The 13,442-nt window shown below is 56.9% G+C and overlaps 1 protein-coding gene across 1 annotated transcript; it reads right to left on the bottom strand.

Moving 5' to 3' along the window:
• On the bottom strand, window positions 1-6,547 carry LOC135976823 (sulfotransferase 2B1-like). Its single transcript, XM_065574454.1, has 6 exons — window positions 6,025-6,547; window positions 5,371-5,579; window positions 4,980-5,106; window positions 3,632-3,726; window positions 2,163-2,343; window positions 1-529 (listed from the first exon to the last, which is right to left on the bottom strand). The coding sequence occupies exons 1-6, from the start codon at window positions 6,158-6,160 to the stop codon at window positions 420-422; spliced, it is 858 nt and encodes a 285-aa protein (XP_065430526.1). The 5' UTR covers window positions 6,161-6,547; the 3' UTR covers window positions 1-419.
• Between the last annotated feature and the right edge of the window lie 6,895 nt (window positions 6,548-13,442).

Genomic DNA, 13,442 nt, shown 5'->3' with positions numbered 1-13,442 from the left:
TGGAAGGTTGCCACATCACCTGATTTTATTTCTTAGAATCCAGAGCCCTGAAGCACAGGAACCCAAACTCGAGAGAGACAGAGCAGGCTGCTCCCCGCACAGAGGCCCATCTCCCGCGCCGTGCTCTGGGCTGGCTCTGTGCAGAATTTCACATTTCCCTGCAGAGCCCCTGCCTGCAAGCAGGACCAGGAACACCCTGCAATGGACAGATTTTAAATACACCTCAGCTGAGCCCTGCCCTGTGTGTGCACGCGCTCACTGACCTCGCCTGGACACATGCCCCAGCCCAGCTCTGCCTATTGCTGATGCTCTAGAGACGCTGCCCCAGGGGGCATCTCCCAGGGCACAGGAAGAGCAGCAGCACGTGGGTGGCACAGGGCCGGTGTATTGCGGGTGCAGATGTGGCGGGCGCGGGGCCGTCAGTCCCAGGGGAAGGTCATGCCCAGACCCTGCATCCGCTCCCGGTAAACGGTGTCAAATCGTTGGCTCTGTGCCTCCGAGAGATGGTTCCTCCAGTCGCCGCAGATCCCTGCAAACCACAGGGGACATGGACTCAGTAGCGTAGCTAGGGGGGTGCAGGGGAAGAGGCTGCTCCCCCCTGAGCACATTTTGCGAAAGCTGCGCCTTTCCACACAGCCTGCGCTGGGCTCCGGACTCTAAATCCGGAGCCAGGTTTTGCATGCGGCCGCCGGCTAGCTCTGGGCTCCGCACCGCCCTCCTCCATCCCCAGCCCGGCTCGCTCACTCCGGGGCTGCAGGCAGCTGCCTGGCTCTCCGGGGATGAGGAGGAGGAAGCTCCCTAAGCCGGGGTGGGCTCTGCCGGGAGGGGAAGGGGCGGCAGTGCAGCCCCCACAGCGCGGCAGGGGGGGAGGGGGTGAAGTAAGACTGGGGCCGGTTAGTGGTGAGGCCGGGGCAGGGGGAGGGGTGCTGTCTGGTCTAGGGTGCCCCTCACACCCAACCCACAGCTCCTGCTCCTCAGCCCTGACCCCACAACCTCTGCCCATGCCCCTCACTCCCAACCCACAGCCCCTGCTCCCCAGCCCTGCCCCTGCAACCTCTGCCCATGCCCCTCAATCCCAACCCACAGCCCCTGCTCCCCAGCCCTGCCCCCGCAACCTCTGCCCATGCCCCTCAATCCCAACCCACAGCCCCTGCTCCCCAGCCCTGCCCCTGCAACCTCTGCCCATGCCCCTCACTCCCAACCCACAGCCCCTGCTCCCCAGCCCTGCCCCCGCAACCTCTGCCCATGCCCCTCACTCCCAACCCACAGCCCCTGCTCCCCAGCCCTGCCCCCGCAACCTCTGCCCATGCCCCTCAATCCCAACCCACAGCCCCTGCTCCCCAGCCCTGCCCCCGCAACCTCTGCCCATGCCCCTCACTCCCAACCCACAGCCTCTGCTCCCCAGCCCTGCCCCCGCAACCTCTGCCCATGCCCCTCACTCCCAACCCACAGCCCCTGCTCCCCAGCCCTGCCCCCGCAACCTCTGCCCATGCCCCTCACTCCCAACCCGCAGCCCCTGCTCCCCAGCCCTGCTCCCACAAGCTCTGCCCATGCCCCTCACTCCCAACCCACAGCCCCTGCTCCCCAGCCCTGCCCCCGCAACCTCTGCCCATGCCCCTCACTCCCAACCCACAGCCCCTGCTCCCCAGCCCTGCCCCCGCAAGCTCTGCCCATGCCCCTCACTCCCAACCCACAGCCCCTGCTCCCCAGCCCTGCCCCCGCAACCTCTGCCCATGCCCCTCACTCCCAACCAACAGCCCCTGCTCCCCAGCCCTGCCCCCACAACCTCTGCCCATGCCCCTCACTCCCAACCCACAGCCCCTGCTCCCCAGCCCTGCCCCCGCAACCTCTGCCCATGCCCCTCACACCTGACTTAAAGCCCCCTGCTCTCCTGGCCCTGCCTCATGCAGCTCTGCTGGTGCACCTCAGTCCCAACTCGCAGCCCCCGGCTAGCCCAGGCAGGGCCGGCTTTAGGCCGATTCCCCGGAATCGGGCCCCGCGCATAAGAGGACCCCGCGCCCAGCCTGTGGCCCCACTCCCCGGGCCGGGGCGTGGCAATGCAAAGTGCATCGAAGAGTCAGAGCGCTGCCCGCTGAGTATAAGCCCCACGAATCGAGCCCCGCACTTGCTAAAGCCGGCCCTGAGCCCAGGCCTGGACTCACCTTTCCTCAGGAACTCCCCGTTCTGGTGGTCCATGTACTCGTCACTCAGCTGCGAGTAGTTGGACATTTTGTTCCCCTTCATGCTCTGGAAGGAGGCGTTCTCCACCACCGCGGCCACTTGCTCCTCACTCAGCTCCTTCCCCAGGAAGTGGCAGATTCTCCGCACGCTGCCCCGCAGATCCTGGAGGAAGACACCCACTGGCCTGAAGAGGGTGATTCTAGGGTGACAATTTTATGGTCCACATGTGCCTCAGTTCCCTCCCCCCACAGGGTCCTGCTCCCCACTGGGTGCTGAGGAAGAGACCCCTTCAAGGGCAGAGGGCTTTGGCCATGAGCCACGTTGGCCACCTGAGGTGAGACCCTGTTCCAGGCCAGGGGCAGAGGAATGCAAAGGCCGGGAGGAGCCAACACCCGGGACATGGACGCCGAGGCCTGGGGAGCTGGGGCTGGGAACACCCTAGAACACCTCCTGGCTGGGGGCCTGGGGCGGGGCTATGTGTGGGGATGGCTCAGGGGCGGGGTTACATGTGGGATGGCTCAGGGGCAGGGTTATATGTGGGGATGGCTCAGGGGCTGGGTTACATGTGGGGATGGCTCTAGGGGCGGGATTACATGTGGGGGAGGCTCAGGGGGCGGGGCTATGTGTGGGGGTGGCTCAGGGGCGGGGTTACATGTGGGATGGCTCAGGGGCAGGGTTATATGTGGGGATGGCTCTAGGGGCTGGGTTACATGTGGGGATGGCTCAGGGTCGGGGCTATATGTGGGGGTGGCTCAGGGGCGGGGTTACGTGTGGGGATGGCTCTAGGGGTGGGGTTACGTGTGGGGATGGCTCTATGGCGGGGTTACATGTGGGGGTGACTCAGGGGCAGGGTTACGTGTGGGCATGGGTCAGGGGCGGGGTTACATGTGGGAATGGCTGTAGGGGTGGGGTTACATGTGGGGATGGCTCAGGGTCGGGGCTATATGTGGGGGTGGCTCAGGGGCGGGGCTATGTGTGGGGATGGCTCAGGGGTGGGGTTACGTGTGGGCAGGGCTCTAGGGGCGGGGTTACATGTGGGGCTGACTCAGGGGCTGGGTTACATGTGGGCAGGGCTCTAGGGGCGGGATTACATGTGGGGATGGGTCGGGGCAGGGTTACATGTGGGCATGGCTCTAGGGGTGGGGTTACGTGTGGGCATGGCTCAGGGGTGGGGCTATGTGTGGGTGTCACCAGGTGGCGGGGCTATTTGTGGGCGTGGCACCAGGGATGGAGTTATGTGTGGATGAGGTCTCAGGGGCGGGGCTATGTGTGGGCGTGACCCCAGGGGTGGAGTTATGTGTGGATGAGGTCTCAGGAGCGGGGCTATGTGTGGGCGTGACCGCAGGGGTGGAGTTATGTGTGGATGAGGTCTCAGGGGCGGGACTATGTGTGGCGTGACCCCAGGGGTGGAGTTATGTGTGGGCGTGACCCAAGGGCGGAGTTTCCCTGCCTGCTGCAGCTCCTCGTAGGTGATGGAGAAGAAGTTCTCGTTGCCCGTCAGCCCCATCCAGCCGGTGACGTGGTCGAACCAGGAGCTGTAGGCCACTGTGCAGGAGAGAGTGGCACGGTGACCCCAGAGCTGCCCCCCCCCCGGCCCCTCCACCCACTGTTTAATTTATAATTAAAGTGGTGTCAGCCAGCCCAGAGGTGCTGGGGCTCTGAACTGCCAGGCCCAAAGGTGCCAGAGCTCTGAACTGCCAGGCCCAGAGGTGCCGGGGCCGTGGCACAAAACAAGCACTACTTCCACCTAAGTCCCCTCTGTGACGTTATTGATATTATCTGGGACCATATAGAACATAGTTGCAACCAAAGTCCTGTAGTGGCACCAAATCTTGTATAAAGGGGGTCAAATGAGGTGTCTAAGACAAGGGTATGGTTTGCTGGTTATGATTATGCTGTCTATATGTGTGTATCAGTTTTGGAGTTAAAGTTATAAATATTGGCTCTGTACTGTCTGTATTTCAAACTTATGCTATGCTTCTGGGAGACACCCCAGACAAGTTGGTGTTAGCTCTGCGTAGCCTGCTTGATGCCCATTAATGACCATCAGCTATACAATGGACCCATTGAGAGAAGGCAGATACACCTTGCAAATCAGCAAAGTATGCAGGGACTGGCCCATGTGACTCCAGACTCCATTTTGCTGTAATTTTCCACAGTAAGGACAAAGAGGTGTTCTTACACCTGGAAAGGACATAAAAGGCTGATGCCTCTCCTCCATCTTGTCTTCAATGCTGCTTCTTACCTCTGGAGGGACTTTGCTACGAATGGAAGCTCTACACAAAGGACTGATGACCCATCCCAGCTGGGGATGTTCCAGAGACTTGGTTTGAGCCTGCAGTTTATGCCATCACTGCTACAAGCCTAAACCAAGAACTTTGCCATTACTGTATGTAATTGATTCCATTTAACCAATTCTAACTCTCATCTCTATCTTATTCCTTTTATGAATAAACCTTTAGATTTTAGATTCTAAAGGATTGGCAACAGCGTGATTTGTGGGTAAGATTTGTATATTGACCTGGGTCTGAGGCTTAGTCCAATGGGATCAGGAGAACCTTTTCTCTTTTACTGAGGTATTGGTTTTCATAACCATTTGTCCCGCATAACAAGTGGCACTGGTGGTGATACTGGGAAACTGGAGTGTCTAAGGGAATTGCTTGTGTGACTTGTGGTTAGCCAGTGGGGTGAGACCAAAGTCCTCTTTGTCTGGCTGGTTTGGTTTGCCTCAGAGGTGGAAAAACCCTGCGTATTCCTAACTGCAGCAGGGCCCCCGAGGGTCCCGGGGTGCTGCTCACCGTTCCCGCTCAGGAAGTCCTCAAGGAAGGAGTCCAGTGAACCAGGGTCCTTGAAGAGACACAGAAGCTTGGAGAAGTGGTACAGCGAGACCAGGACGTCCTTGGGGCAGCGCAGGGTGTAGATGATCTGGGGGGAGGGGAGGAGGGTCACTACCAATCAGGGGAGGAGGATGCCAAGTGAACCCAGCGATTAGCCACCCACCCAGGGCCGTCACCTCCCAACCCTCTCTGGAGGGAGACGGATTCGCCTCACCCCACTGGCTGCTCTTCCGCACGCCCACATTGCTGTAACTCACACCCAGCAGCAGCCCTGGATTCACCCCCCTCCCGACGCACAGCCCTGTCGGTGCCCCTCAATCCCGACCCGCACCCCTGCTCTCCCGCCTCTCACCTTGGCCTTGGAGCACTTCAGGGACTTGGGGAAGAGCTGGACGGGGAGGTGGGAGGAGAGCAGCCGGGGCGGGGGGTATTTCAGGGCAGCCTCCAGCCCCGTCCGGTTCTCCACCCAGGGCGCCCGCTCCCAGTTCACCACGCTGCGCACCCAACCGGGGTCCCCGTCACAACGGATCAGACTCAGGATCTCCAGCATCCAGTTAGTGCCTGGGGGTGAAAGGGTTAATGGGCCTGAAACAAGCCCTCAACCTGCTAGGTCCCCCTCTGCTCCCAGAGCCGAGGAGAGAACCCAGGAGTCCTGGCTCCCAGCCCCCATCAGCTGAGGTGCATTGACAGTGCTAAAATCAGAAGCTCTCATTTTGCTGTGCCAGGGGTCTCCTGGCCCTGCTGGTGGCTCTGGAGAAAGCCTGTGATCACAGTGTGTCTGCAGAGAGCCAGCCTAGCACCAGGTGAGCGAGTTGGGCCCCCAGGGAGCAGCCTGCTTTGTCTCACTCTGGGCTGGGCGTGTGTGTGTGCCCGGGGTCTGGCATCTAGGAAATCAGGTCATGTGACAGGTTTGGTGTTTCCATCTAATGTCCGTGTGTGTCAGGAGCCCCCTACACACACACACACACACACACACACACACACACACACAGCCGCTCTCCCCTACCTGATTTGGGATAGGTGATGTTGAAGATGTCGTCGTCCCGCACCTGGAATTCGTTCTCCACGTAGCTCAGCTTCTCGGGGGAGTAATTCAGGCATGGGAACAGTACCCCCTTGTGGGTGAAGTATTCACGCGCCATGGCAGGGCAGGGACAGAGACAGACCTCCCTGCGTCAGTGTTGGTCCCTATGCGCTACTAGGGGAGCTGTGCTGCAGGGAGCAGTGTGGGGGTCCTCTCTCCTGAAAGACAGTCGTCTCCAGCGCCTCAGCCTGGCAATGGGAGGCTCAGCTCTGCAGGGAGCAGGGTGAGGCTATTACTTGGCTGTCCCACCCCAGAGCCAGCTGCACCTTGGCACCAGTTGAGCTGATTCCTTGGCGTGTTCCCGGAACGACTCAAGGGCCTGTGCTGGTGTCTGCAGCCGGGAGAACAGTCCCGTGCCTGGGGTGGGAGCCCTCTGTGGAGTTGTGTGACAGGTCCAGGCACTCTGCTCCCCGCTCCTCCCTCAGCGACCCTTCAACCCGCGCAAGGCCAGTGCCATTCACCCTTTGGCGACCCTGCCAGGCACAGCGACCTTTGGAGCTGGGAGGAGCTGGTGCCTTTAACCCCCCCAGGACCCTGCACTGTCCCAGCAGCTTATGACTCTGGGCTGCCTGTCCCTGGCAGGTCCCTGCACCCCTTCCCAGCTGTGTCGGGTGCCCAGTGTCCTGTGTTGGAGTGGAGGGGGCAGGGGTGGGGCAGATCCTGTCATTCCCCCCCGAGGAAGGGTTGCTGATCTATGTGCTTTCATGGCAGTGGGGGATGGTTACCAGGTTTGGGGAGGGTGGGGGTTTAACCCCCTGCTGGTCGCTGCTGAGATCTCCCTGAGGTGAAGGGAACTGTCCGTGGGCTCTAGGCAGGGAGAGACTGGGCATGTGGGCAGGGCCGGCTCCAGGGTTTTTGCCGCCCCAAGCGACAAAAAGAAAAAGCGGGAGTGAGGGACCGTCCACCAAATTGCCGCCGAATGGCTGGACGTGCCGCCCCTCTCCAGAGCGGCCACCCCAAGCACATGCTTGGCAAGTTGGTGCCTGGAGCCGGCCCTGATGTGGGCATGTGGGCACTGTCCCTGGGTACAGGGAGAGAGTGTGTGTGCGATTGTGTGTACGTGTCTCCACAGGAATCACTGGGGCCACTCCCCCTTCCCAACTCTGACACCACAGAGCCTCGTCTGTGTCCCCGGTCCCTAGTCCCATTTCCCACCTCCTCCTTCTTAGCAGCCGAAATTTACCTGCAGGGCAGGCCCCTAGTCCCACTCCTTACAACCTATGGTCATGTTCCATTTTGGAGGGTCGTGAGTTGGGGTCTTCGTCCCACCCCTTGGCCCTTTGGTACCCCCTGGGAGGGGTAAGGAGTGAGGTTGTGCTCTGGTCAAGGCCAGGCCTTTCTCTGCCTTTTAGTGTTTCTTATGCCTCTCCCCCCCCCAGCCCCTCTTGCCCCTCCTAACTGGTTGTTTGACCTCGCCTTGAGATAAGGAGCTGAGGCAGTCTTCAAGTGTGCGCTCGTCTATAAAGTCCCACCATGCCCAGTAACACTTTAACTGCTCTCATCTATTCCCATTATACTAACAAACCCATTGGGTTTAGGCAAAAGCAACATTTACCGTGTCTGGCTTTGTTCACATGTATTAGTAGAACTATAGCTATATCCCAAACCCACCAGGCAAGCAGAACTCAAAGTCCTATCTCAGGCAAAAATACAGGCCTGGATCCTACATTGACACTAATACTCCTAACACTCCACCTCTTTTCTTTCTTTTCTTCTGGGATTCACCTTCCCAGGGGTCCCGGGAAAAGCATCGGACATATGGCAGCACATTTCCTGATAGCGCCAGGTATCAAGATGCAATGTGTCAGTGCTCTGTTTGCCCCACTGCCCCCTGGGCAGTATAGTGCCCTGCACCTTCCCTCGTACGGACGTACTGCAAGTATATTCCAATCAGTGTGTCAGACTCCCCATAGTGATGCGCCCGAGCAGCTTGGGTCTGGGTTATCTGTTACGCTTCGGTGGAGGGCCTCTTACATTACTCATATGTGACAATCAGTGGTTGTCCCCCTGCACCACTGCAGTATACATTGCAAGATTATATTAAGATGATGTTTAAATAAAAAAAAACGTACAGAGTTTAAGCGTCGAAGGTTTTGGTTATCAGGGAATAACGTACAGCTTATCAAGGGGGGCAAAGTTCGGTTTAAGATCAGGTGGCATAAGGAAAACGTAAACTGCAATATCCCCAATTGGGGGGTAGAAGGTTAACAGGGCAAAGTACAGACATTGAGAGATGAGGGGTTGTTGTTCACAGAATGGCTACGTTCGGGTGTGGAGTATAATGTGTGGTGTGATAGACCCAGACTAGTTGGGAACAGCAGAGTAGCAGAAGGGAGATATACTGGCCACTGGATAAGTAGTTTTCTGTTCCCTGAGTGACCAGAGCAGGGGCTACTCCAGGCTAATAGACCACTTGACTCCAATTAACCTGCTAAGAGTCAGGTGAGGCAGTTAAGCACCTGACTCTAATTAAGGCCCTCTGATGCTATAAAAGGGCTCACTCCAGCCAAGCCAGGGGGAGCCAGGGAGCCAGAAGAGAGGAAGTGCGTGTGAGGAACTGGGAGCAAGAGGTGTGCAAGAAGCTGAGAGTGAGTAGGCCTACTGCTGGAGGACTGAGAAGTACAAGCGTTATCAGACATCAGAAGGAAGGTCCGGTGGTGAGGACAAAGAAGGTGTTGGGAGGAGGCCATGGGGAAGTAGCCCAGGGAGTTGTAGCTGTCGTGCAACTGTACCAGGAGGCACTCTAAACAGCTGCAGTCCACAGGACCCTGGGCTGGAACCCGGAGTAGAGGCCGGGCTCGGGTTCCCCCCATATCTCCCAACTCCTGATCAAACACATGAGGAATTGATCTGGACTATAGCTTCTACCAGAGGGGAAGATCTCTGAACGGTTTCCTGACCCACAGGGTGAATCTGTGAAGCGAGCAAATCCACCAATAAGCGCAGGACCCACCAAGGTAGAGGAGGAACTTTGTCACAACTGGTGTAATAAGTGGGATCTGGGGTGCACAGCGTGGCGGAAGAAGGAGGGTGATTAAAAAAAAAAAAGAGAGGGTTTATTTATTTTTTCACCACAATGGATGACGTAGTGCGGGCACTGATACAAGCTACGGCGGCCCAGCAGGAGGCTACCCGTGTCCAGGCTGCCGCCCAACAGGAGGCAGTGCGGCTGCAGCAAGAGACTAATCACCTGCTGATGGACCAGGCTGCTCAAGACCGAGCTATGTTGCGAGAACTGGTAAGCCAGGTAAAGACCCTTACAGAGCTGAACCGTGGCCATGATTGGACACGGCTCATACGGTCCAGCCATTGGCTGCAGAAAATGACGCGGGAGGATGATGTAGAGGCATACCTTCTGGCCTTTGAGAAGACAGCCCTACAGGAGGCCTGGCCTCGATCAGTGGTCTGGCATCCTTGCCCCATTCCTGTGTGGGGAGGCCCAGAAGGCCTCCTGCCTGAAGAGGCTGCAGCAGACTACCCCCAGCTGAAAGCAGAGATCCTGGCCAGATCTGGGGTAACGACTGTAGTGTGGGCCCAGCGGTATCACGAGTTGGGGTACCAGGAAAACAAAACCCCGTGGTCCCAATTGTATGATCTTATCCATCTCGCACGAAAGTGGTTGCAAACCGAGTCCCGGAGTCCGGAAGAGATACTAGAGGTTCTGGTCATTGACCAATACATGAGGGGACTACCGCCAGACCTTCGCGCCTGGGTAAGCCAGAACGAACCCTGCACCTACAACGACGTCGTCGCGTTGGTAGCGAGGCGAAGGACGGCGAGGGAGCTGACCCGACCAGTTAAGGAAGAGGCACCCCAGGTTAAATTAGCAGCACCAAGCCCCAAAGCTCGGGTGACTGGGCCACCAAGAGGGCCCAGGTGGAAAAAGAGAGGGGCTGAAGGCCCACTGGAGGCCACAAAGAGTTGGAGCACTGAGGGAGAAGAGGATCGTGATGTTAGACTGCCCAAACCAAGAGACCAGGCAACGCCTAGGGCTCCATACAGATATTATGCCTGCGGGGAGTGGGGACACATAGCTGCACAGTGACCCAATGCTGGGGAGCCTATGCAGTGTAACCTGGGGAACTGGGCAGACCCATGCTCCCTAATCCACCTTGTGGGGGTCTCACTAACCCCACATATGTATACCAGACCAGTGAAACTAAATGGGGTAGGGACCACGGCACTGGTTGATTCAGGGAGTTCTATCACACTTATCTCAGGGAAGCTCGTGAAGCGTAGTCAGCTGCTCTGGGCTAAGCATACAGGGATAACCTGTGTCCATGGGACAGTTGGTTATTATCCCACCATCCCAGTAAAAATCGAGATTCAGGGGAACACTACTGAGGTAGCAGCAGGTGTAGTCCCTAAACTCCCATACCCGGTGCTCATAGGGAGGGACTTCCCAGGGTTTGGAGACTTACTCCTGGTAAGGGGATTGGAGAAAGGGGGAAACCCTGAAGTTAGTGAGGCATCCACAGTAGACTGTCAACCCCCAGTCTTCTCTGAAATATTCCCAGATTTGTTCTCCACTCCCAGACAGGGTAGAAAGACAAAAAGGGAAAGGAGGGCAGCTAAGGCCTTGGGAACCCAAATACTGACCCAAAGCCAGAGGGTCGCTCTTGTAGGTAGGTGGACACGAGCATCTGAAAAGGAGGCCACCCAGGAGGGAGAAGCACCTGAGTCTGACCCCCACCCTAACACTTCTGAACCAGTAGAGGCAACAGAGACTGGCCCCCTAGATCTCGGGCAGATTAGCCCCGGGAGAGGAAATTTTGGATGGGACCAGGCAGAAGACCCAAGGTACGACAACATTAGGAAGGAGGTGACTGAAATAGATGGGGTCCCCGTGGAAGGGAAAACCCAGGGACCAGGACCCTACTTCATAATGAAGAAGGATCTCTTATACCAGGTTGCACCAGTACAGGGGCAGAAGGTACAGCAGATCCTAGTACCTCAAAAACACCAGACTGCTGTATTAAGTCTTGCCCATAGTCATCTTTTTGGGGGGCATTTGGGGGCAGAGAAGACCCTGGCCAGGCTCCTACGACGGTTCTTCTGGCCCGGAGTACATGAAGAAGTGCGGAGGTACTATGCGTCCTGCCCAGAGTGTCAGCTGCACAGTTCCCGTCCCCACTTGAGGGCATCTTTAGTACCCCTTCCCATCATAGAGGTCCCCTTTGAGCGAATAGCCATGGACCTAGTGGGACCCCTGGAGAAGACAGCCCGGGGCCACCAATATATACTTGTCATTCTGGATTATGCTACTCGCTACCCAGAAGCCGTCCCCCTGCGAAACACGGCCTCTAAAACGATAGCTAAGGAGTTGGTGGGGATCTTTGCCTGAGTGGGGCTACCAAAGGAGATATTAACAGACCAAGGAACCCCATTTATGTCGAAGCTAATGAAGGACCTCTGTATGCTGCTCCATATACATACCCTGAGAACTTCAGTCTATCATCCGCAGACTGATGAGTTGGTAGAAAGGTTTAACCGAACCTTCAAAGCTATGATAAGGAAGGTGGTAAGTTGGGATGGGAAGGACTGGGACATCCTACTACCTTACCTTAAGTTCGCTATCTGGGAGGTACCTCAGGCCTCAACTGGATTCTCCCCCTTTGAGCTGTTATATGGGCACAACCCCCAAGGCATCCTGGACATAGCCAAGGAAATTTGGGGGGAGGAACCCAGTGAGAGGAAGAACATAATAGAGCATGTGCTACAGATGAGGGATCGGATAGCCCAGGTCACTCCCATAGTGAGGGAGCACCTAGAAAAGGCCCAAGCGGCCCAGCAAACCTACTACAATCGTCAAGCCAAGGTTCGTCAGTTTCAGCCCGGTGACCGAGTAATGGTACTGGTACCCACAGCCGAAAGTAAGCTGTTGGCCCAGTGGCAAGGGCCCTACGAAATAGTTGAACCTGTAGGGGAAGTAAACTACAAGGTGCGACAACCGGGACGTCGAAAACTAGAACAGATATATCATGTCAACCTTCTGAAACCCTGGCATACCCGAGAGGCGTGCACAGTGGTTCGGGAAGACCTACACCCAGGGAACAAAAACCCTGGACAGGTGAGGGTGTCTCCCAATCTAACGACAGCCCAGAAGAAAGAGGTAACTGAGATGATCGCCCAATATCAAGATGTATTCTCAACAAAGCCGGGTCGCACAACTGGGACATATCATCACATCGTCACGAACCGTGGGGCCAGAGTAACAATGAGGCCCTACCGGGTGCCAGCAGCCAAAAGGGAGGAAATAAAAGCGGAAGTCAGGAAAATGCTGGAGATGGGGATCATTCAAGAATCTCAGAGTCAGTGGTCCAGCCCAATAGTGTTGGTGCCCAAACCTGATGGCACCACGAGGTTCTGCAATGACTTCCGGTGACTAAATGAGATATCCCAGTTTTATGCCTACTCTATACCCCGCATAGATGAATTAGTAGACCGTCTGGGGAATGCCCGGTACTTAACGACCCTAGACTTGACAAAGGGGTACTGGCAGATTCCCCTAGCTGAAGATGCAAAGGAGAAGATGGCATTCTCTACACCAGAGGGTATTTTCCAGTATACGGTCCTTCCTTTTGGACTACATGGGGCCCCAGCTACCTTTCAGCGCCTCATGGACAAGTTATTACGCCCCCATGCTGCGGCCTACTTGGATGACTTGGTGATTTATACCCCAGACTGGGAAACCCACTTGAAGAAGGTGGGGGCGGTCCTTGATACCTTCAGGCGAGCTGGCCTTACGGCAAACCCTGTTAAGTGTGCTGTGGGGTTCACAGAGGCCAAATATCTTGGCTACGTGGTAGGAAAAGGTCTGGTGAAACCTCAACTGAACAAGTTAGAGGCCATCCAAAATTGGCCACGACCAAGTAGTAAGAAGTAGGTCCGAGCATTCCTAGGGGTGGTGGGGTATTACCGGCGTTTCATTCCCCATTTTGCCACAAGGGCAAGTCCCCTAACGGACTTAGTGAAGGCCCGTGGTCCGGATCCAGTCAGATGGTCCGACGCAGCAGAGAGGGCATTTGCAGACCTACGGACTGTCCTCTGCAGTAACCCCGTATTGATAGCCCTGGATTTCACCCAGGAATTCATCCTTCAGACAGATGCATCCGAGGTGGGGCTAGGGGCTGTCCTGTCACAGATGGCTGGGGAAGAGGAACACCCAATTCTCTACCTCAGCAGGAAACTCCTTCCAAGGGAACAAAAATATGCAGTGGTAGAGAGAGAATGCCTCGCCATAAAATGGGTCATGGAAACGCTGCGTTACTACCTGCTGGGACACAGATTTGTCCTCGTGACCGACCATGCTCCTCTTCAATGGATGCAACGGAACAAGG

The sequence above is a fragment of the Chrysemys picta genome, chromosome 20 (assembly GCF_011386835.1).
Source record: "Chrysemys picta bellii isolate R12L10 chromosome 20, ASM1138683v2, whole genome shotgun sequence".
NCBI lineage: Eukaryota > Metazoa > Chordata > Testudines > Emydidae > Chrysemys > Chrysemys picta.
The sequence above is the reverse complement of the archived record's forward strand: the minus strand, read 5'-3'. Positions and strand labels throughout refer to the sequence as shown.

Coding starts and splice junctions, on each gene's coding strand:
- LOC135976823 (XM_065574454.1), bottom strand. CDS start 6,160: ATGGCGCGTGAATACTTCACCCACAAGGGGGTACTGTTCCCATGCCTG. Junction 5,107..5,370: donor TGAAGTGCTCCAAGGCCAAG/GTGAGAGGCGGG, acceptor CCCTCCCCCCAG/ATCATCTACACCCTGCGCTG. Junction 2,344..3,631: donor CCTACGAGGAGCTGCAGCAG/GCAGGGAAACTC, acceptor GTCTTCCTCCAG/GATCTGCGGGGCAGCGTGCG.